The sequence below is a fragment of the Coturnix japonica genome, chromosome 19 (assembly GCF_054131305.1).
Source record: "Coturnix japonica strain WE chromosome 19, WE-NBRP24, whole genome shotgun sequence".
Taxonomy (NCBI): domain Eukaryota; kingdom Metazoa; phylum Chordata; class Aves; order Galliformes; family Phasianidae; genus Coturnix; species Coturnix japonica.
The window spans coordinates 8,574,218-8,599,270 of record NC_140681.1 but is presented as its reverse complement, the minus strand read 5'-3'; the positions used below and the strand labels follow the sequence as shown (position 1 = coordinate 8,599,270).

Below are 25,053 nucleotides of genomic sequence, written 5' to 3'. Positions count from 1 at the left end.
AGATGCTAACGAATAGTGTTTTTGCCATCAAGCTGAATGCGAATGCTTTGGTGCAGTATATATTTTTTTTTCCATGGATACATTAGATGGTGCATTTTCCATCTCTGAAAGAAAACTGCCACCTTGCTGCTTCTCAATTCTGTGCTTTCAAATAATAAATAACTGCTATAATCTTCTGCTAAAGATCTATGTGCTGATGATGTCTGCTGCTTTTACTCTAATTTCTTTTCTGTTAGATGCAGCTGAACGTTATTTACTGGTAAGTAAAATGTGTCATCATTTCACTGCAAACCACGCCACTGAAAGCATTAAGATGGCCAAACATTTGAAATCCCTCCAAAGAGAGCTGCAAATTAAGCAACATCACTTTTTAGTGCGGATCCTCCGTGTTAATTTCTTCCACCCTCCCTCTCCTAATACATCCCCTTCCAGTGCTGTTATGTCTGAAATACCTCCAGGAACCTTACAGTGCTTTCAGGAACACTGCCTTTTAGCTGCTACAATTCCAGCAGCAGCTCTGAGTCCAGCAGATTCCTCCAAGAGGCCACAGCAGCAAGCGGCAGCTGTATCAATTCCCCTGATTGCAACCAGTTACTGTAAGGGGAAAGCACTGGTCCTGCCACCAACCTTCCCACAATGTGACATGTGTCTCTCCGTTCTCAGACAGAAACAACAACCTTGCCCAGCACTTCTTCTTCCTTAAACCACTGCACTTCTTTATGACAATAAAATCAGCTACTTTGCTTAAGTAAATGTTACAGCTCACGAAGCCTTGAAGCACAAATCAAACAAGTCAACTGCAAAACAGCCTAAAAGGGCTGTAAAACCAAGGACAGGTGCAAACTCCTCCTCAGGACATTTAGTAGTTTGATTAAAATCAACAGAGATTGCCAGCGAAGAAAGGAGTCCGGAAGGTGAACCATCACTGTAATGCCTGCCAGCACTATGGCATTTAAAGCTCTCTTAATATTTCCAGCATAAACTTTCAGTTTTGGGAGCTTATAACTCAAGTCATAGAAGCTTAGTCCTGATTTCCAAAACCTGACGCCCAAAGTAGAATTGCTTGGGAGAAGTTTCGCATAGGACAGCCCTACATGTTTGGTTTGCTGTGATGCAATTGAACACTCCATATGACTTTATTTCTTGCTATACAGAATCATAGAATCATTAAGGCTGGAAAAGACCACTGAGTTCATGGAATCCCTAGAGTTGGAAGCGGCCTTTAAAGGTCATCTAGTCCAACACCTATGCAACAAACACAGAAAAAGATCCCCAAGTCCAGTGCACCCCACCATGCCCACTGGCCATATCCCTCAGTGCCACATCTCCAAGGTTCCTGAAACACTTCAGGGACAGTGACCCCACCACTTCCACATGTATATATTTGCAGCACACATGCTTTCAGAGGATGCACAAATTCCTGGAGGTTCACAGGACTAAGAGAAATTCATCTCTCTTTAACCACTACAAACAATGTGAAATCAAGGTCTACTGGCTGGCTTTTCAGGATGGGCTCCTGGCTCGGTGTCTGTTAGACAAAAAGCAATATGCTTGAAGGGAATATGCAAAGGCTTGGATGTGTGTACAGCTGGAAGCACGATCTGTGCACTTGCAGAGAAATGTAAATAACAACAGAGTTGTGAGGAAAACCATAAACATGGCCAGAAAGGTTGGTACTGCAAGATGCTAAACGCTTGGTCCTAATCCAGTGAGGCACTGCTCACGTCCTTGGCTTTCTGTCACTAAATAGATTCAGAAGAGCCAGTGGAACTATGCGAAAGCTCAAATTTAGGCACGTACTTAAAATCTCCGCTGAACATTGGCCAAAATGTTCAGTACCATCTGCAGATACCCAAACTGCCTTGGGCAAAATGTTTGCCTTAATATAATCCAAGGGTTTGTTTGTTTGTTTTAAGTTGTCTGAGTGTTTGGATAGGAGGAAAATGTCCTTTAAATTAAGGAAATTGGCAACAAATATGAATCTTATTAAAATATGGTGATTATTAAAAATATGGTAAGAGCTATGGAAAATAAAAATAGCAAAGAGATGAGGCTTTAAACAAATTTATGGTAAGCTGCTGCACATCCACTCTTTGCTGCCCCCCCATGTAACCATGGCTGATGCCTCTCAGCAGTCTGCATTAGACACGGGCGAGAAAGGATTGAGACGGTGACACCTTTCTGTCTGACAATCTCAGCAGTTATAAATAAAACAATTAACTGCAGCAGTGAGAGCTTAAAATTAGCTCCAGAGTAAATTCTCTAAAATCCTCAAAGCTGCCATCCGAAATTCCAGGGTGCTGAATTTAATTCTTTGGAGGTGCAGACTAGCAGGAACATATGCAATGGTAGGGGAAGAAATAGTGTGCATGTCTTTTTTGCTTCCTATCATATTCCAGCTTAATAGAGTGAATTTCAGCTACAGCCTAGCTGTCAAGGTTATATCTGCACCCCTACTCTGCAAATCCAAACTCACACCCACACAGCCCTGCTATGTCTTTGGGACTCCATTTCAATTCATCAAGGAAGCCAAGTCCCACAGTAACCAATCACTAATGTGGGTGATGAGTGTTCAGTAATAAACTGCTGCAGAAAAGAGGCAGATTGCAAGTTCTTTGTTCATATCTTTGCTTTTTCTTCATTATTATTATTTTTTCTTAAAAAGGCATGAGGTAAAAAACAAACCTTCTTCTTAGAAAATTAACTCACTGTTTTTACAGCGTACCCCATCTTTACAGACTTTGAATAGCTTTACTGAGCTGTGTTCATTGGCTCTGGATACGCCTTCCTAGCTTTGCCTCTACACTGATGACAGCCAAACCGAGTGGCTATTACTGTTATCTCACTTTCTGTAGAGGATGGGGGTGTAACTACATGCTGCAGTGTGTGTGCAGTGGGCTATTATAACTAAATACTCTTTGGAGTATTGATGAACTATTTTGCAGTATGCCTGGGACGACAGTTCGAGGCAAGGGGTGTTTATCTTTCTGTGCCTCCTGTGCTTCCTATGTTTTCTGTTCCCTAGATGAACTCAAAGCAGGAGCTAAGAGGAAAGGGGGGTGGTAAAGATCTGCCCCTATATGGAAAAATACCTAAGTGAAGATTGTATGGATCTAATTTACAATTTTCATTATTTATTATAAGTGACTCTTGGCATTGTGGCCATAAATAGCTATTAGGATATCCCTCTCTGCTGCACCCTGGAGGTTTGAAATGACTGCCTAACTGTTAACACTTCACAGGTGTGGTCAGACCAGCGGTCTGTTCCCAAGATACCCACTCTGTTTAATCGCCTGTGCCCAAACTGTAACTGTTGTTTACCCTCTGTAACATCCCAGATTTTTATGCATTCAGATATAGTGGCTGAACGTTGCCTTTGCTTTCAAGGAACACATGTAGGCACCAAGCAGAACAGAATCTGTACCAACATTAGGTAATCATCTATACACGTGTCCAAGCTTAAGGACACAAATTGCCAAGCGCAAGCACTAATCCTACAATGATGGTACCTGGATCCTGACTTGATTTTAATCCACACTATAAACAATCAAACAAAAATACCATCCCAGGGCTTAAAGCTGGAATCTTATCAATGAATTTTGACACTTCTGAAATTTTATGCTGACACTTCTGGATCTGAATGGGAGCAAACAGGAGTCTCATTGCTGCCAACGGCTTCGAAGAATGTCAGGTTTTATGTCATGTGGAAATTAAAAATCTGTTGGTTTTGTTTTTCTTTTCCATGCCATTGGGACTGTATTTCATGGTCATTTCCAAATAACTCCCAAAACACGTGGCGTATTTAGTGGGTTTCTTGTTTTTTTTTGATGATATACTGGGGCATTCTCCCATTCATGTTACTATTCCCAAAGACTTTTGGAAAATGGCAAAATCTCAGAGCAATATTTTTAGCTCAGTTGGCCAATGGGACTTCCTTGATATTTGTCTGCAAAGTGTCAATCACCTTAAAATCCCCAACTCACTTTTGACAGTTCTCCTTGAGTAAGTAACAAGGCTGAGCTGGCAAAATGAAATTCTTCAGTCAAACACCGACAAATTCAGAACCACAAGGCACCAAACTCCCCCTCAGCCTGGATTTGAATGCATAAATAAATAAGGTTCTTGCATTTACTCCTGCTAGAAGATTGTATTATTCCATTCTGCAATTATGGAAAAATGCAGAGTAGAGGCAAGATTTACGGTCTGAGTTTTGTGCTGCAAGACTTATGTCAGTAGAAAGGCATTTGTGCTCTTGGGAATCAAAGTTAGATTCACCCATTTGTGGCAGGTGTTTTAAGCACTCAGCCTAACAATCTACCCACGCATGGCACTACAGCAATTCAACGACTAAATTAAATCTCTGAATATTAAATTAATGATGGAAATCTAAAATATTAATATATTCTAATTGAATATTCTCCGATAAATTATCTAGGCATTCTCAGCAATTTGATTTTACTTTCATTTCTTAAGGAACTTTCAGCTGCATAAATACAGCTATTAAAGCAATTCAAAAAGGGAACATTTTCTGCTCAGACAAGAGAACTCTAAACACAAAGAATCTAAAAATTTCTTTCATATGATTGATTAAATCATAGAGCCCAAGACAGCTGAATCATTAAATGACTGCTTTCCTTCAGTCCCTCTGGCTTTAGCAAGGACAATATAAATTCCCCATGGGTCTGAATACAAGGAAATACAATATGTATAATTACAGTATAGGCTTGAATGCTGTTGTAAGAGATTTTCAAATGGAGCATTTATGCTGTAGCTGCACTTTTCAGTCCACAATGCTGTATGTGTGTGTGTGTGTGCATGTAAAGCCCATAAAGCACCGGGCATCTGCTTTATCCGGCCTAGATTCCCAAATAGAACACTCTGGTGTAGCCCCACCAGCTCTGGCAGAGATGCATGAATTTACATCAGGATCTGGCTTGATATTTCTGTGAAATGATGGGAGAGTTAAGAATGACATCCAGCCTTTACACACCAGGGAGAATGCAAACAAAGGAATGTAGTCTGAAGAAAATATACAGCCTGGTTTGTATTTAGAACCTGCTCTAAGATGCCTACTTATAGGAAATTTCAAAGGAAGAGTTGAGAGAGCATTTCTCCTTCTCCCTTCATCTGAAGTGCACTGATCCTGTCCTGGTGATGCACACAGAGAACAGATCCATACCAGAGCTGAGACTACAGCAACACCTGCTTATGCTTCATGAAACATTTTCCTGCTAATATTTGTTTGCTTTCAGGCTGGTTTGTGCCATGCAATCTACCATCCTGCAACCACCTTTCAAAGAAAGACGGCGGCTCCGCTGAGCAGCACCATTTGCGTGATGCCCCACATCTCCACCCTTGGTTTGCTGCTTCTCATTGCTACTACAATGCAGACAAAAGCATCTAATTTCCAAATTCCAGCTGGTGACACTTGCAGGGATACCAAAGACAAGATGTACAGAGTGCCAGAACCATGGTGAGTTTTTCTCTTTGTTTGTGGTTAGAGAGGCAAAAGAAACACCTGTTCCCACGAAGAAGGAAGATCTAGGCCTATTTGTAATCAAAACTGTCCATGCATCTCTCAGGAAAAGTGAGGTTTGATCTCCTTTGGGAAGCATTTGCGAGGCCTTTTCTCAACAAACCTTCTCTCACCACAGACAGATGCCATCTGTCTTGCAGCTGGGAGTTAATGGATTCTGAACTGCCAATTTCACAGCAGTAAGCAACGTGGTTGATAGAGGAGGCATGAGGGATTTCCTACAATAAAACTATTTAAAACAGTGCAAAGGTGCATGCTGAAATATCTGCGATGAGCAAAAGAAACAGCAATATTCAGGTATGACAGGCTGTGCCAGCTGGGATTCCTCAGCTCAGAGTACTCCTTGTGTGCACCTCTAGCACCAGGATTTGAGACTTCTGGAGAACTGTCTCATTCCATATATTCCCAATGCCCGGACAAGCTATGGCCCCCAAACATGCTGTCCAGCTCCTGGCTGTGCTATGAATTCTTTTCATATGGAATATCCAATTTTGCCATATAGTTTAACATGTGCTAAATCCATTCATGAGTCCATTTTGGGGTTTTCTGGCACTTCTGAAAGAACTCTCTGCTGCATTAACATGCACTGTGCTGTATGGAACCCAACCAATCAATGGCATTGCTGTCAAGAAACAAGAGTCCTCAGGTATATTACATTCTGACTTTCCAAAGCACTTCAGGACTTTCTGATTAAATTTACATAAGACACATCCTTCCTTCTTGTTCCCTGTTACACACATTAGATTGTTTCTAGTATTCTTGTGTCTGAGATTACCAGCTCTGGATAGGAGCGAGCATGCTGTGCTTGTAGCATGCAATCAAGGCAGTTCCTAAGAGCACCAAGATCCTGTCTCAGTCTTCTGCAATGGATTTTCATGCTGATGTAATGAGAAAGAACAAATTGTTTATAGTATGAGATCTCAGGGGGAAAATTTAATTTTTTAATTGTTTAATGTATGCAAGCTGGGAAAATTAGGGCCAGTGCAAATCAAGCTGGAGACAGGCAGCTCCCAAGAGGTAAAGATGGAAGTCTGGAGCACTCATAAGGTGAATGCTATTGCAGTAGTTGATGGAGAAGTCCATCATCTAAGCTTGCCATGACCAAAGGCTGTTCCTCCACAGCACTCTCTGTCCTGTAAATGAATGGCTTTCATACAATCCTGTCTGATAAGCAAAGACTTCAGCCTCTAAAACTACCTCCATATTTCAATCAGAAGAAGCTGCAGACTTGTATGTGGACCCCAAACTGAGATACTTCTCGAGATTAAAGAAAAGAGAATGAAAAACAGGATTAGCTAATAGATAATTAGATAATAGACAATTAAGAATTAGCTACACATGTGGCTAAAAGGAACACGAGTCAGTGAGAAAATAAAGGGTACTCAGCAAAGAAGCGACTATTAAGTATTTTATCTCAGTTGATCAGTGTGCTGTATGAGTCATTTTCTCAGGGAAGGAGGTGGATTTCATATTGTTTTTGTATTTTTAATAGGCATTCTTATGGACCTCATGGTTATAATAATGAGAGTACCTGACAATTAGTAATGAAATTATCCTCACTACAGTAAAATATTTCACAGCATGTAAAATGTTATTCCTAATACAAAGGTGAGAGCCAGGCACAAGGAAATTAAGCCCATGATTTTCAAAAATGGTTGCAAAATAAATATGTGTGTATCAATAAAATTCGATCACTTTTTTTTTTTTCAGCTTGAAACAAAATCAAAATTTGCAAAGCACTGATACCATCTCTAAAACATGGTTTTATCCTTACATACGTACGTAATTGTTTATACTCTGATTAATCAATTCGTTATTTGGATCTAAAACTAGAAATTCTTCAGCATCTGAAACTCAGAAATTCCTTTTTTCATGTCTACTATTTTTCTTACACTCATTTCCTAGTTAGTGTGGTTGATGCATATGAGTAGACATGGATGTTCCTTTGAAAGAAAAGAAAAATACCCTGTAATTAACAGAGGATTTTTTGGCAGAGATAATGTTTTGACTTTCCTTTTTTTCCCCCATTTAAAAAGATTTTCATTTAATGTATCTTATCAGAATGAAATGCTTTAATGAGCACAGAATTACGTCTGATCCCAGCTGAACCAGACAGAGCTGCACTCCAAGGTGCGGAGCTCCCATCAAGCTGCATTCACCTTTGCTATGATTTAAACTTCATTCAGGCACAGCCTTGCTAAAAATACTGACAAGTAACTAATCAACTTCCACAAAATGGAATTTTTCCCTTCACAATAGGAAGCAGGAGTAGGAGGGAACCCGAAAGATTTGCCTATGCATTTCAAATTAGTGTGACCTATAAAAATGCAACCACCGAGTTGTACAATGAAAATGTACTTCTGGCAGGGCTTTTTTTGTTTACTTTTCATGCCATCCTCTTTCCCTTCCACGTAACCACAACCACAGGTATGATAACGGAAAGATGGGTTTCCATTAGTTATTCCTATCGAGTGTAAATTCAAGCAGGGCCCTCCAGACCACACAAAGCCCAGTGGCCAGGAACTAGCATTAGGTTTGAACACATCACATAAAGTAGCAGAGAAAACTGTGGCAGACTTCTTTCCATACAAATCTGTGCTGTAACTTCACTTGAGCATTTTGAGCTGCAGTTTGTGAGCAGATGGACAAAAAAATATTCAGTGCCCAGTGAGCAAAAGCATGGGAAATCAGATCAAAACTGTTACCTAGATCTAGGAGACAGCACAATGCTCCAGGGCAATCTGAAGATTATGTGGATGGAAATAACCAGATAGTGCTGGTCTTTGAAATGTCGATTTGTCCTATTCTGGATAATTAAGGAGTAAAGCTTAGCAGGGAAAGCTGTAACTCCTGCTAGGAATCACCCAACCTTCATGTTCAGGGGCCAGCAAATGGGCCAGTTGCTACAGATGAGCAGAAACTTGAACCAAGCCTGAAACATCAGGGGTTCTCACGCTTAATCAAGTTGCACCATTTGTACAAAGCTATGATCTGCCCTGTCATTACAATACTTTCTGCATGTCAGAAGCAAAGGGAAGCAGCACTATGTAAATCATTTCTCTTTCCTACCCCATTTTTTAATTTATTTTTCAGTGTATTCACTAGCATCTATATTTAAAAACGACATTGGAATGTATTTCTGTGACAATCTGGGAGCCCTGCATTTCCAACAGCTAGGTTATCTTTCCAAGGTTACTGGTAGTTTAAGTGATGAATACCAATGCTCTCATACCTATATAAAATCTAACATTTGTCACTCTCGCTGATACTGGAGTATTGCATTCCTGAGGTCTACTGTTTCATCCCCAGTGCCACAGAGATTTCAGTCCTTATAAATCAATACATTTGCCATGGTACAGGGTACCAAGTTGTCCTCTGGCTGTCTAGGCAAAGCCCCAAAGAAATCAGTAGGGAGTGTGGTGGGGTTTAAGTTCATATTCCAAGTAGCCTTCTTATTTTCCATAGGAATGCAGGAATTAATCTGAATAATTAATACCTTATTAAAGGTATTTTTGACACATTCAGTAATTCTCTTCAGACATTTCTTCAACATATTAGGACAAAACTTCAATGGGTCACTCCCTACCCAGCACGGCTGAACATAGAGATTCACTGGCAGATTCCTTTCTATAGGACACAGAACGATTTGCCACCTAACGCTTTTTCATTCCTTGTCATACTTCCCTAATCACACAAGGAAATGTCACCAAGAACTCAAGTATATCCATTACTCAGTGAATGGAGCACATGGAGCTACAGGGGTCCTTGCAAAGTTCGCCCAAACTTCTGAAGGACTCAGCCAGCTCATTGTGCCCTCCCAGACATTGGCTGTGCAGGAAACTATGAGCTAATCCATGGGAAGCAGATAACGACAACAACTCATTTGAATCCAGGCACTGTTTCAAGATGATGAGGTGAACTTCCCGAGAAGAGGTGCCAATTGCATACCACTGTTCCTCAAAATGAGGTCTGAAATTTTACATTTGTCACAATTTTCTTCCAAGGGAAGAGCTGAAAAACTGCCAGGAATTTTTTTTTACACCCAATCTTTCTACCACTCCCAAAACTGCAACTAGAGGAATATCAGCGTGTAACTGTATGTGGTGAACACGTATCAACAGCAATAACGTACATTCAAATACACCTGTCAAAGCCCCTTTCTCTTTCTTTTTCTTTCCCTGTCATCCAATAACCATCACAGAAAGCCACACAAGCAAACCTGATCTTGGTGATCGTCTTTGTAAAGAAAGAAGCCAGCAGCATGCAGAGGATGAGGGATCCATCTGCGGCGGCACACAGCCAGCTTCTACCAGCCCTGCCATGCATCTGTGCTGGGCTCAGGGTGGGAGGGGAAGGACGTGGCACCCTGCGGCACTGGGTGTCACCAATCCCAGCTTTACACCTGCAGCCGTTTGCAGGATGACAGCGTGGGCAAAGTGCCATCTTGGCTGCAACGCCGGCGTCTCCCGGGGGACTGGCTGGAAGGAGGTGATTAGGCTGCTGTTCAGTCAGGGGAGGGAAAATTTGCTTCAGAAAACCAACGCTTCAGCAGCATGTAAAAGGAAACTTCTCCTGCCCAAGAAAGAGCAGAGAACTTGCACATCAAGCCAGCTTTCCTCTGCCATGAACTTGGCCTGCACCTATGACTTCCCTTGACCCACTGCAAGATTACCGCGATTGCTTTCTCAACTTATTTCAACTTACCCGAACCAGTTGCTGAGGAAAGGGACCCCTTGAATTTTCTGGCACGTTGATAGGGGGGATGACCCAGTCTCGCTTCTGCCTCCGGAGGCCTTTCACACTCTGGTGTTGGCGCCAGGGGAGCAGGGTGTCACTTTGCTGCTGCACAATGTCCACGGGTCCACTCTTCCTTCCCTTCTGCTGTTTTGGAAGCAAAAAAGCAAACCCAGTTAGCTTCTGCCTCATTTCTTAGGACCTCTCCCAACAGCAGTGCTTCCCTGCTTGCAAATGGTCACATGGAACTGTGAAAATTATTGTTATTAACATGATATATTCCTGCATCACAAAGACACAATATGCTTTACTGTCAACTCAGCTGCCACTTCATTTTCACAGATATATGGAGCTGTCAGTCTCAAATCAAGATGCCTCCCAGAATATATCGTCTTCATTACACCAGCTGCAGGGAGCTCTAGCGGCACATTGGGGTAAAGAAGTTCCTGTAAATTTCTAATAAATGCAACCTACCAGAACACAGGAAAAAAAAAAAAAGAAAAAAAGAAAAATAATTCCTTTTCTGTATCATGAGTTCAGGTTTATAGCATGAAGTTACCCTGCTCCTTGGTGTCAGAAGGGCTACAGCAACCTGTGGCCTGTGGTTCTGCAGGTGCATCTGGCCAAACCAAACACATCAGGACCAGAGGGAGAGCAGCTGCTCAGCTGCAAAGGTGAACGAGTTCAACTTACTACTGCACAAGGAGTGACCTTTTCATAAGAGCTGAATTTTGAATACAAATCTCCAATACGTATCTCTCCACATAGCCTGGAAAGTATCTCAGTCAAACAGTTCTCATGATTTGAGGTCCCTGTGAGACATCCTCTATTATTTGTTTTCGAACAACTGACTCTGCCTATGGTCAACTTTGGTGCTGGTCACCCTGACCGGAGGGAGGTTTGTTTCTTGTCATTGTCTCCCAGCTTAGAAGGCCTTCACCCCATAACCCTGCTGGAATAAACATTCCCACTTTCTCACATGCCCATAAATTAGTGTGACTGGCCCAAGTTGGCTTCCATCCTTGTTTCCTTCTCTCCTTATCCCCTATGCCTTGGAAAGGTTCTTGACTGTACAGTCTTAAAGAAGCAGACACCCTCCTACATATCTTTGCATCCCAAACCCAAGAACAAAATAGAGCACTAAGAAAAAAACAGTAAAGTTCTGTTGTTGAAGTCCTTGCAATTTTAATCTATGCTAAGTTTTAATTTTACTCCAAACATACAAACCAAAACAGCCCACACATATTTGCAAGCCGTTATTTGTAGGCACTGACTTCAGCAAGAACCCCTGCTTTGAAATTTGTAGCTTGATGTAAGTCCATCTAGTAGCACATTTCAGTAGTTCTCGGCCTGCAAGTGCAATGAAGCAGGCAGCCACCTGAAAACTAACAATATCTGCAGCTCAGTAGTGGCTGCGAAGCTGTGTGGCCTTTCTGGATGCCAAGAGCTGGACATGGCAGTGAGGAGGCCATTCTCACAGCTGGGCTGTGGCCCTGATTGCTGGTACCTGTGGAGCACAAACAGCTGCTGGCTGCAGCTATTAGAGGCATTTGTGCACAAATGCAGCTATCTTTACTGCATACTTTAAAAATGAGCCACTTTGAACAGAGCTGAGTTTTTAGAGAGCAGACAAATGCAGTCCTTTTCAGTCACATTCAGTAGCCATGTTTCTCAGACTCTCTGTCATGCTAATTCATACCACCAAGGTGACTGGTGTTTTGCGTTTGCTCCAGCACTGTTCTTTACACCTTCACTAAGCTGCTACAAGATGACTATGCTACTCAATATTATAATAAATATATTAAATATACTCAGTATTTAGATGCAGTTCTACAAATACACACTTAAGTGTGTAATGAACAAAGAAAGAGCATTGCACTACGGCGGTGGGAGACTTCTTCAGGCTATTCAGGATGTGGTAGAGACTGTTGAACTCTTCCTTCCTATGGGATGCCGTATGCTACATCCAATAGATTTCATCTAAAAAGGGCTTTATCACCAGAAAGGTATCTTTTTGGAATACTGGTGTAAATCATATTATCTCAAGAAGACACCCAGAAATGAACATCAGCATGAAACAGGACTACCATAAACGAGCTATAGAAAAGTGGATATCCTCCTTCTTTTAAATTGACTTGTGATTTCCAAATGGGGTTCCTTGGAGAGCAGGTATTTGGATCAGTTTATATAATTGGCAAGTGAGCATGGGGACAGATTATGAAAGGATGGTCAAATAATTTGTGCACTGCTGAGTTTACACAGTGGAATGAGTCTGAACTAAAGACAGACTTGAGAATTAACATGAATCCCAAAGCTCCATGTATACTGAAATAATTAGTGTCAGCTCAGCAAAGCAGTACCAGCCTTTTTAGTCTTTATGAAATATTTGCTGGCAGGTGACTAGACAGTGACTAGCTTGCTTGTCACTCTTGATGATGTTTTCCTACATTAGAATAAATCATCAACATGACTCTGAATTTGGTATGTAGAATTTCAAAAGCGCCTTGCAACAACAGTTTTTGTTTAAAGAGAAAAAAACAACAACAGCTCTTTTTTATCTTCATTTGTTGACGATGCATTCTCATGACCTTAATTTCTCTGGTGTTGTTTAAATACGTTGTACATGTTTTCTGCTGTTTAAAAGCTGTGAGACAAATGTAGTAACAAAGTCTGGTGAGTACAAATGCCAGAACTATTTAGATCTCCGACTAAAACATCCAAGAGCATCTCTGGAATAACAGCAACAACTAACCACGTGCCCCACAGAACTCCCCTGTACTTCTCAGTTGGCGAGTACCTAAAGTTCAACTCAAAAGCAGAATGTGACACTGAGTTAAATTAATTATAAAGAACAGCTTCAAATTCTGTTTCTGCTGAATAACAGTTTTCACTGAAATAACAACTGCTGCCTCTCTCATGGCCTCACTGGCCATATGCTTTCCAGATTCTCAGGCAGAGATCTTCAAAAGATAAAATGTTCCTCTACCTTTTCTAGTGTCATCAGAACACAATCTGTCCACAGCCCTTATCACAATCAATCGAGCACCTCTAGTGCTACAGCTTTATGGTAGCTTCCTCCCTCTGCCTTTGTGAGTTGCTTTCACTCTGTTACACGTGGAGAAATGACAACAGGCATTCCAGCAAAATAGAAGTCCATCAATTTCCAGCTCTCCACCCTGTGCCCTAATTACTGGGTTTTCTGAAATATGAGATCCTTCAACATGCTCTGCACTCAGAAGGGACGTGCTCTGTGCTGGGATCTGCTCCCCCTGTGCTGTGCTCAGCAGCAGGGCAGCAGTGACACCGAAGCAATGTTCTGTTTGTCTCTGGCTGCAGGTCCTGCTGCAGCTCAGTGCAGTCCACCCTCAGAGCAGGAAAAGGAGCTGAAGCTGTGCACTGACACAGTATTTAGAGGATGTGCTTGCACAAGTGGATTTTTCTAAGCATGAAACCATCTTCTCTGCACCAGCAATCACTGACAGTATTCACAAAATGCCTCCAGCATAACCTGCTGTGCAGTACCTCCCACACCTCAGGTCCACGCATGAGCACAGGGAAGGCAACATCTGCAGCTCCTGATTTTCCAGGTGAGCTGTAGCCCATGCTATCTCGACATCAAATTCACTAGACTTGAGATTAGAAGTAGTGTCCTCGCATGTCAGGAAATCATCCATCCAAACAGCACTGCATGATTTGTCTGCTGTCCAGCATTTACCTTTGGTTTTAGGTAGGAAAAAAAAACACAGAAGACAGGAAAGCAGATCTTCAATACAAAAGTTATATGCTCTGATCAGCTGAAGAGTTGCGCTGTCTCCTCAGACACAGGCCAGGAAGACTATGCTGCTGACCACAACTGCTGGGCCCTAGCCCAAATATTTTCAAGTGCTGTCGAGAAACCAACACAGTTAGGCCTACCTAATATGTTTAGAACAACAGATTTTGTTTTACATCACCTTAGAGATATCTCGTTATCAGAGCTACACAGAGCTGCAGCACCACAGCCCATTCTACAGCAGCAGAAGAAACAGGTGCCAAATGGAAAATTGCATCTACTTTCTGTTCTGAAAATGACATGGTGACATCTAGAGTTTGTTACAACATGATCAAACACCAAACATGGAAGCTGCGAGGATGGTTTTTGGCAATACAAAGACATGATTCTATAGTATAAAATAGATAATTTAGTAATTATGTCTGTGTTAGTTCAGGCTAGAGGAATACAGCTCAGCCATTTGAATATCTTCAAATTCTGGGAGAAAAAGTGATTACAAAGCGTGGGATGAAGAAAAATAACAGACCATGCTGAGATATAAACTTCTTATGGATTTGGATTCAGTATGATTTAATGCCTTAGTATTCATGGTAAGGCACAATATTTTAAAGCTTGCTAACGAAGCAATACAAAACATGCACTGCTAGCCGTTTTACTCAAAGCCTGTATTCTGCAAACCTGAGATCATCTCTTTGCTTGGCTTCTGATGGGCTTCTTGTCCACATACACAAATACACAGCAGAGATGCAGGCAAATCTTGATAAAGCCACTGCATTTTTCTGCTAATGAAATGCTTCATTCTATTAAAAGTATTTACAATATTAATTATGTGCAGTTGTTGGACAGGGAAGGAGCCCCTCAGAGCCCATATTCCTTGTGTTTGATCAAGAAGCCATTAATGTGCTAAGGACTAACCGCAGGGCAGGTGGGCAGTACTATCTTTGCCATTCACCAATTTTGTAGGAAGGCTATCAGCTAAAACCAACTCAAGACATACAGAGGTAAACTCAAAAACCTTTTACTGAAATGGCAGGTCAAGCTCTCAGAAAAAATAAAGTGAGGTTGCAGGCAGTGCAGTCTTATCTGCAAGGGCTGTGCAAAGATCTTTCCTCTCAAAGGCTGCTCCACAGAAGGCGTAGTGCTTCCCTGAAGTCTATGCCAGTGATTTCAATGGCATCTTACAGGAGTAACTCCAATCCCTTCTCAGTGTAGTGTTGTATTTAACGATGGTAAATACAATTGGCTGCATTTAGAAGAGGATGTGTATCTAAACCTCTAGGGGCTGCTGGACTTGAAAGCTGAATAGATTTAGCAAAGTTTTCTCAGAACAGCTGAGGCTGTACAGTGCCCCAGCTGACTCCAATTGTGTCACAGCACTGAGAGCTCATGGAGACTCACAGTCTGCATTCAGCAGTGGCAATAAATAGTAAGACAGAACAGCCATCTAGCTGCTGGCTGGTGATAAGCCTCTACCCCTTCAGTCAGCTTAAGACATATGATTTTGAGGAGACTCAAGATCAACCCCTCCTCACATAAGACACACAAAGAATTCACTGAAGGAGGACATGTGGGTTCCCTACAGAGCCCAAACCCTACTACCCCCTGCGGTGGAAAGAAGGCTGCAAGACACTGAATTTCCACTAGCCCACAAATAAAACCAGTGAGTGTGAAGAAGTACCAGCTTTCACCTTCCGCTACACTTAGCAGTAGCCAGTCCCGCCAGCTGGCACGTCTCCCCTCCCAGCCAACCTGCCTCTGATATCCGTCAGCCTCTGGCTACAGAGACATCTGGAAGTTATTATCCAGCAGAGCGTATCACAAACCCATTTACATAATATAATATCATATTTTGTGTTCCTGCTTAGCTGAACATTTTGGATCACTCTAATGTTTGGGTAAATAAGCCACCATTCTCTGCATATAAATAACAGTGTGTTTTTGGGTATGTTTGTTAGAGATTATTAATTTTATAGGGCTCAACCTGCAAAATGGATGAATGCTCCAGATTCAGAACTAACATATATTATTCTTGCATCTGAAATAAAAGCTAACTGCAATAGAAGGTGAGGTTATATAGCCATTCTTTCCCAAACATCTATGTTACTTATGATTTAACTTGTTTTTTTTATACACCAATATTACTTATTAGAGAAAGTTTAGCACATTGCACTAAGCATTTTTCAGGAAAGAAATAATACTTGGTTTGCTTTGTTTCAAGCATCATTTCTAGTCTTTAACCAAGGCAACTTGGTTTTAATTCACTTTTATCAATCCAAGTGGATATAAAGACATCTTTAGCCCATTGTTCAAACGTATCCACCTTCATCTCCCTTATCAATACATATTTTGAAAACTTCTCCTATTTTCTACCACAAAAAATCAATTTAAAATGTATAATCTGAAGCATTTTTACTTGTTTCCATGGTAGCTGGGAAAAGGACAGGAGAGAACGGTATTTACCAAACAGAAAATAAGACAATGAAAATACAGCTCAGTTCTTTAACAAAGGGAACACAAGAGCACTGCTAAATAAACATTTGCATGAATTCTGTTCTAAAGAGACAACATTTTGCTGACATTAGGGATGGCAGTGGAGGACGAATGAGTCCTTTTTTTCTCCCCCAAAATACACCATTTTCCCAGTTTTTGATCATCTAGCAGAAAAGAGATACTTCATTTTGCGCTTTCACGCAGTATAATGAAAGGGCTGCAGAACAAAAGGCAAATTTATTTATTTTAGGGTAATTGATTCTTTTGTATTTAGGTCATTGCTGAATGTGCCAAAGTTGAGGGCAGGAAAATACAGTTTTAAGAAGAGGAGACATCTTATTTTAGCCTTTCTTTCATTGCAGTTTGTCTCTGTTAAGGTATTCCTCCAGAACTATGCAGGTAGGGGTCCATAATCTAGTTTTCTTCTCATTCCGCCTCCTGAAATTCTGTTATGACTGTCTCGATTAGCTCTATTTACTAATAGTTGTAAACACTGTGGTAAATGTAATCACAGAGAGCTTCATATCAAGTCCCACTGCCATCAAGGCATAAATTGCTGTTCATGACTGATTTGTGTCAAAGTGTTCAGAAAACTAGTGTTTTAGCAGCAAGATGCTCCAACGCGTGCAATACTTCAGCAGGGGCATTAAATTAATGTGTTCGCAGAGAAGCCACTAATTGACAATGAGACGTGATTTTGGCAGTAGACTTCCACTTTAAAGATAATGAACAGTGTTCTGATACAGAGGAGAACCCCCTCTGCTCCTAAAACTATACTAATAATTTCCGGTATAAACAGAGATAGAGGGAACCAATCCTGATAGGATATTTCAAGTGCCAGATCAAGCTGTTTGATCATCATGACTTACAAAAGCAAACAGTGGAATCTCAGCATTTGTGACCTTTCTCAAATCTGGTTGCATACAGTCAGGAATGTTATGTTTGGTTAGGAACTCATTAAACAAAATTACCTCTCCATTTATAGAAACCATACAATTACAGTATAAAACATTTTAATTAAATCAGCTAGTTAAGCAAGAATTCATTACTTTTTTTTTTTTTTGTTTAATCAGTTAGCAGTGGGGCTGCATAGAGCAGTTCACATTAGAGTCAATTAGTAAGAAAAATTGTCAGATTTGGCAAGTGCATGAGCTTCCAGAATACATCAACTGACAGGGAAGGAAAAGTTTGACTAAAACCTAACAGAGTTATGGCCCCCAGAGGAAAAGAGCCATGTAAAATGCACACCCAGGCATTGGGTATGGCAGATGCTGTGCCCGCCCAAGGAGTTCGTATCAGAGCTGAGCACCTGCTCATATGTGCACTGCTCCTTCATTTCTGAAGGATGATGTGTGCATGCAAATTGAGGGCTGTGAGGTTCATGGCCGGATTTGCAGGTTCTGGAAAATTTTATCCAACATAAGTAATAAAGTGTGATTGAAGTATCTGAGGAATCAAACCGTACTTCAGCACTGTAGGGCTACAAAGGATGAAAAAAGAAAAGGAAGGGCATCAGGTGAAACCAGGACATTTTTAGGCACACAGAACACAACACTCACACTTGTAAGTCAGGCAGGAAAATATCTCTTTCCTTCAGGGTCTTTACTGGGCAACTAATGAAATGGTAAGTCTGGACCCTAGGGAAACAAGACATTCATTCACCAGCTTATGGCAGAACCCACCAAGCTGTCACAGAATACTCCTATTCAGCATGACAAATACTGTTTAATCTCTTTGATCAGAAAACCTGATGAGGTTGGTGGTGCAGACAAGGGCTTCACAGACACAGCCTCCATCAAGCTTATGTGATGGTCTTCCTTTTCCATTCTTAGTGAGAATCACATACCAAAGCAGGTACATAAGAAATCCTTCTGTCTTTGGTGGAGTCTTTTACAGTTTCAAACATCTGTGACACCTTCCTTGACATTGCCAGGCTCTGAATATTATAAGAGCCTTCGATGAACAGAGGATGACATCATTCACTAAGCACAGCTCTTGATGTGCTTTTCTTTTTCATTTTAAGGCTTGAACATCTTATCTGAACACGAAAATTTCTGAGGAGGCTGTTTCCTTGCAAAGCTCCCCACATCAACTTGACCTTTTCACATTCCCTTTGTAAGATCTAATTTTGCAATGCTTCTTAGGTAGGATTGTTTAAGAAACAACTAAATTACTGTTGTCCCCTACCTTCTAGTGTTTACAGAAAGACACTTCTGTCTTCAACTTAACGTCATTCTCATAATTGGAAGAAGCCATGCATAATGCCTTCAGAACTACAAGTACTTCTTAGGAGTATAGTTATTAAATTACAGAATATTATGTACTGTTCTGCTTCTTTTCTGTTCAGATACCTATAGAACAGGAATAAAGGCAGTGGAACTTAGAATCATAGAACTGGCATATACTATTAACATAAAGAACAAAACCATATTGGAGCTTGATATTAGCTTTCTCTTTCCAGACGTATCTCACTAAGAAAAAAAGCCATGAAATATCTGGGCTGGAAAACCTCCTACACCCTGACAGAACTTCTAATGAATAATTTTATGGGCAACATTTTAAAGTTTGCTCCAAAACCCATTTCTGCTCCTTCCAGAACAGCCTGTTATAACTGTACTTCATCACAGAAAGAAGCAGGAGCAAATCTACACCTTAACAAGCCTGTGAAACATTTTAATCTCATTTTATTTTTCTAAAGCCACAGAAGTTCAAAAGATACATGAATTAAAATAATCATAATGAATTAAATGTAACAATATTCCTTCTCTTCATAATGTTTGCAAGTAAAAAGATCACAAGAGATTTAAGAGATCACAAGCACCACCGCTACTTCACACAAAGTGAAGTAATTCATTCTGGTACTTCTCCTCAGCACTAGCAGGAGAGTTCGTTCTTTCAAGTTATCCTTTGGTTATTTCAAGAGCCTCTTGAGAAAAGGCAGTTCTTCTCTCATTCCTCAGTATCGGAGTGCACCTAAGCATATACTTTACTATGAACACATTCAGTTTACCCCTATTTCCATCATGAAATTGAGGTGGGTGCTTAAAAGCATTGCTAGACGGAGGAAGTATTTGAAACCCCACTGCTGACCCATCAGCAATGGCTGCTGGCTCAGCCCACTGCCATGTTGGACACTCAGGTCTGCTGGCTCTCCTTGCTGGCAATGCCAAGAAGAACAGAAAGCAGCTGTGCTACCAGCTGACAAAGGCCGTCTTAAAATGATGCTCCCACACAAAGGCAGCTTTGTCTTTTACTCAAACTTCTGTTTACACACAGCTGTCAATGAATTACCACAGCAATGAAGAGTTTTTTTTAGGAGACTGAGCCCAAAACATTTCTTGTAGCAGCAGTCAGACTTGAGCCCTTTGCAACAAAGAACATGAAACCAGAGGTCAGGAGCTTTGATCTCATGAGGGCAGAGCAGACATCACAGGCAGGCAGTGCGTTGCAGTCCGAGGGCTTTGTTTTATCAGAAAAGACTTGTTTCTGTGAAGGTAGTTCAATCCTCGCGACTACTTTTTGTTTGAAGGAAGGCAGATCTGGAGTGAATTTCACTTCAGGATGATCTTTCTAGTGTGGCTTTGAGCCTGACCCTGGGTAAGATGCTGACTATTTAAGAACTAAATGCAGTGAGTGCAGTGCTTGGAAACTTCACGTAGTGGGCTGATTTTCCAAGGCAATGAGCACCTGTATGTCATATCTTATCTTGGTTTCAGTGCAAGACAATGTGATTGAGTGCACCTGAAAATCAGGTCAGGAAAGTTCACATGTTGTCACAAACAGCACTTCCAGCTCACGCGATGATTAAATGCTAGATGTTCAAATTCACTTAAGCATGAAGTCAGACAAGTTCACCTGACGTGTCTTCATTAGACTTCCACAATTACGTGATCAGTCTCACTGGTAACAGTTATATGATATTAACTTATTAATTTACCCACAGAAGTTCTGGAACAGGGCAGCCCCAAGGCACCTGCTGGACAGCATAATGAGCTGGTTCTGAAATCATATCTGCATATGACCACAAAAAAGGTAGGATGACAAATACAATCCTTTTCCTTCAGCCCCTCTGTGAGGATAGCACAGCTTGAAGGCAAACTCCATCACCTTGATGCTATGCATTGTATTGTGTCCCAGTAAAAGGAAAGGAGGGAAAGCAAACAACTGAGGCAGCTTTCCCCCTTCCCGCCCCTCCCCAACCTCCATCTCTTCCATTGGCACCCACTTGAAAGAGTCAGAGTAAATAGGAGCAACAGAAGTACAACTCCTGCTTAAGCAGTCATTTTCTTCCATCAAGGGAAGGATATGTCTTCATCGCTTCCAACCCTGTGCAGGGCATCCTGGCTAGCGCAATAACTGAGGTCATAAACATGATCGGTGCTGAATAAGCCTTTCCTTGCCTGGAGACCTTTGTATTTGTGATCAGCAATAAAAAGCTGTATTGGAATTTAAAATCTCAGCTAGGTAAAATGCCAGAGATGATTATTTAAAGGCTTTAAATAAAAAACAAAAAACTGGCTGTAAGAATCACATTCATATTGTATGGCTGTGGATTCCTACCTGAGTAATGAAAAAAGCCCCAAATAAGACAAGACAATAAAACACAAACTGGGCTTAAGCAAGCATTGTTGTTTGGCAGTATTTCTCAGCATTTTAAACACTAGCTGTGTGCCCATGTATTTATCAGACTTTAACTGCACAATTTCTAGTGATTTAACATTACAAAAATATACATACTTACATGGTCCAAACATGAGAAGCTAGAACAATGAGAAATCTAAGTGCACGCAAACATGATCCAAGCAAAACAATATTTAGTCACTGTCAGAAAAGAAAACCAGCATCCTACATGTACTGAATATACCCTGCATCTCCAAGCTCTTCCCCTGTGTTTTTATGATCCCGATTTGAAATCATGGATTGAGAAAAACAGGAAAACTAATAAAGAAGAGAAATTTGCCAGAAATACCAACCACACAAATGGTCAGATGGAAGCACTCACTGAAAAATAAAGTCCAGAAAGAGAAGGCCAGAACTTCAGATGGGGCACGTTAATACTGGGAGCAGAGGATGCTGATTAGCAAGGAGTGATGAGCAGAGCTTGGACTGCACAGACATGGGGATAGTAAGGAAAGTGAAGCACAAAGAACTGTGTGTGCATTTGTGCACTTCAGACAACTTGAGCTTCTACAAATAAGAAGCAGAGGACACTCTCAAGACTGAGGTCTTAGCAATGTCACCGTTCACAAGCAATCTTCGGACCTGTGGTTAAATCAATATCCAATTGTTATACATAATAGTCTGCACTCTTAGGAAAGAAGACATCACACTGCTAATTCCAGATAAGTCAAGTCTGGCTTTACTTCCTTTTCTTCTGGAGCATTATCCAACTCAAGTTTATCTTTCATAAATGCTGACACAATCCACAACAACTTAATATTGTTTCATAAACAACCTTCTTTTCTTTCTCTTCTTTATTTCAAATTATGCCCACAGGTCTGATTGATACTTTAAATTGCAACAACAGACAGCTAGACAAGAACACTGTAAGAAACTTTATCTTAAGTATTTATTGTTATGCTAGAATATCACTCTGTTTTCTCTGGGGTAATTCGTCACTCCTTGTGGGAAATATGTGACCTCATTTGCATTTTCTAATTGAATTGCTATCATGTTTCCTGCAAGACTGAACAAAAAAAGTTCCTAGAGTTACCAACACCACTTGTGTTAACCAGAAATAAGTTTACCTGAGTGTTGTCTGGGGAGGAGGGGGAAGAAGTATGCTTCACGTATCATAAAATATGCATTTTAAATATTTGCCTTCTTTGCCATCATTTCATCCTCCTAGCAGTAATCTTTACTGTAGTCATTCTTTATTTTTAATTATTTTTATTATTTTTTAATACAGCAGTCCAGAGTGAAATTTTGCAAATTGACCCAGGTAATTCAGTTATCAAATGCAATTAGCGCATTTATAAGGCCAACATTCAGAAGGAGGGGAAGCTGTTATTGTGTTGGACCGCTCACCATCACAATGTCAGCTCACACCGAGAGACATTGCACAGCTGTGGGATCTGAGGCACAAGTGTAGACACCAAAAACACTGATTTTGCAACAAAGGCACACAAGGGGATGCCTATCCTGACATCAGCCATCCTGAACCGATTCACCACCCACCCTAAGGACATGTTGGCCATCCGCAAACCTTTCCAAATCTGCCATGGGAATTTCCATTCCTATATACTGTGATAATAAAGGACCACAAACACAAAGAAAGATGTTTTTGAGGGTTGTATCCTCTGTACCCCCAGGGAAGCAGACCATCGCCTCCATTCTGCAGGCAGGCTGTAGGTTTACTCCCTGTGCCAACTTCTATAACATTCATTCTGTACTAATTTCTGCCAAATGTCTGATAACAGCCATTCCAGACAGGATAATATTGCTTTCATGGAGCTTTAATTCTTGGGTAATTGTGAACTAAATTCAGATCTTCCCTTTCAGTGATGATTCAGGAAGGAAAGAGGGGCTCCATCTCTTATGTCACCTCACTCCTCTCTTAGACTTTTCCATCTCCACAGTGTGAATATACCACAGCAGTCAGAGAAGCCTTTAAAACAATCATGTAGTTTTGCTTGAGTCATATTGTACCTTAGAGAAACAAATGTGAAATCTGTTTCCAGTAAAAGCCACGAAATGTAGTATATTAAGGTCATGGCCTGAAACACATTGTATTGGATATTGTTGTGGGTTTTTTTTTAACATAAACACAATTATTTTGAACTGAACTCATAACTATATTTCTTCCTTTAGTAAACAAAGGATTATTTTGCTTGCAAAAAGCACAAGCATTTAAATAAAATAGAACTCAGATGCCTACTGTAGGGACTCGCAATAAAACTCTCCTTGTGACCTTGTCATTAGTCAGGTTTTTTTTTGTATTTTCCCAGCCTCAAACTGTACACTAATAAGGCTTTTAGAAAGGAGGGATATGAATTTTAAAAAGCTTAACTCTCTTTATTTTTGAACCAGAGTTCAGCTTATATTAACATCAGATGAATTTCCAATCAAATATTTTACTAAAGCACCAATGTGTACTTAGTTTTCTTTCTGCTACACCAAGAAGGAATTTAAAGCTGTATATAAGACACCTTACTTTGTTCCTTCAATATTTAATTACTTTTAGAAGGAAGCAGTATTTCTTTAGTTAGAAAATGGCAAATGCAGCTGACATAACATATAGGGCTTAATCATATCTCGCACAAGCCAGAATCTTACTGAAGAGCAGCAGAAATGTATTTATGTGACTCTAAGCCATGCAAAACCTCAGGGGTCAGCCCACTGGGTGACTACTAGATTTAAGACTCTCCAAGTCTTTTCCATCATGTCTCACACATGATGCAAGTCTTCCCAAATGCTCCAGCTTTCTTACACCAAGGCACAGAAAAAGCTTCTCTCCCTCTTCCCCCTCCTCCTCCTCTGCCCTCTATGCCCACGCTCTGCAGAGAGAGAGGAGAGGCCAGGCTTGCTGTGACAGCCACTGCAGTGCATTAATCCAGTCTGTAGCCACGGCCAATTGGCCCTGCCTGTCCATTCCCAGCTGACACCCACCTTCATCCTTGCTCTACAAGGTCTTCAAGACTCAGCAATAAATTAGGTCCACAGCCAATTTCCTGCCAATTTTACCCTAAACATAACCTCAAATCTAGCAATGTGCTTTAATATTATACCCAGCCAATGAATAATTGTTTTTGTGTTTGTTTGTTTGTTTGTTTTATTTCTGTTTTTTCCCCCCAAATGCAAAGAGTGTAACCACACTTAATCAGTGTTGCAAGGGATCAGTCCAGACTTACACTGACAGGGAAGAACTGCTGCTGAAGATGATATGGAAGAGGTGGGCCAGAGATAGCTACACAATGAGAAGACCAGAGGAATTTGTGTGTGTTAACAGCCCCTGATTTCATTGGCACCACACAGCACAGCCCATGGCTGTGTTTAACTGAGGCAATATTTTTTTGCATTGTTGGACAAGGAAATATTCCTGCTTTTGGGCTATATGCATGAGAATAACAAAGAAAGCAAGCATCTGTAAACCATTTGCAAGGAATTTGCTACTGCTTGTGGTGGTTTCCAACTGGACAAATCCTCTGGAAGCACAGACATGATAACACAATCATGTGTTCCATCATGACGTTTAAAGGCTTGGGTACAGAGTCAAAGGAAAAATGAAGTAAGAGCTCTGAAAAGATCCCTACCTTGTGTCCATTGTGCTGCAGCTTTTCTCCCACCAGAAATCTGACAATGGCCTCCCACCTGCCCAGGGTCTGCGGATCCCAGGCGGTCACCATCAGGATCAGCTGCTTCGAGGCCATTTGCACCTGGCGGACAGCATACATGGTCCCATCTGCTCTCACCTTGAAGTCTGGGCTGTTGGTTTCATACCGAACTCCCTTGTTACCGGCACAGTTATTAAATTTTACTAGAACAGAGAGCAAGAGATAGAGAAAAAAAAAAGTGTGAGATT

The 25,053-nt window shown here is 41.0% G+C and overlaps 1 protein-coding gene across 2 annotated transcripts in view; it reads right to left on the bottom strand.

Moving 5' to 3' along the window:
* The window catches only part of CDH4 (cadherin 4), a 400,908-nt gene that overhangs the window by 131,937 nt on the left and 243,918 nt on the right, over positions 1-25,053 (bottom strand). The window contains exons 3-4 of one of the 2 annotated variants that reach the window (XM_015881672.2): positions 24,785-25,008; positions 10,241-10,417 (exon numbers count right to left, since the gene is read on the bottom strand). In XM_015881672.2, coding sequence (XP_015737158.2) covers positions 10,241-10,417; positions 24,785-25,008 — 401 coding nt within the window. The remainder of the gene's footprint in view (positions 1-10,240; positions 10,418-24,784; positions 25,009-25,053) is intronic. The other variant, XM_085519661.1, reaches the window with a different exon arrangement.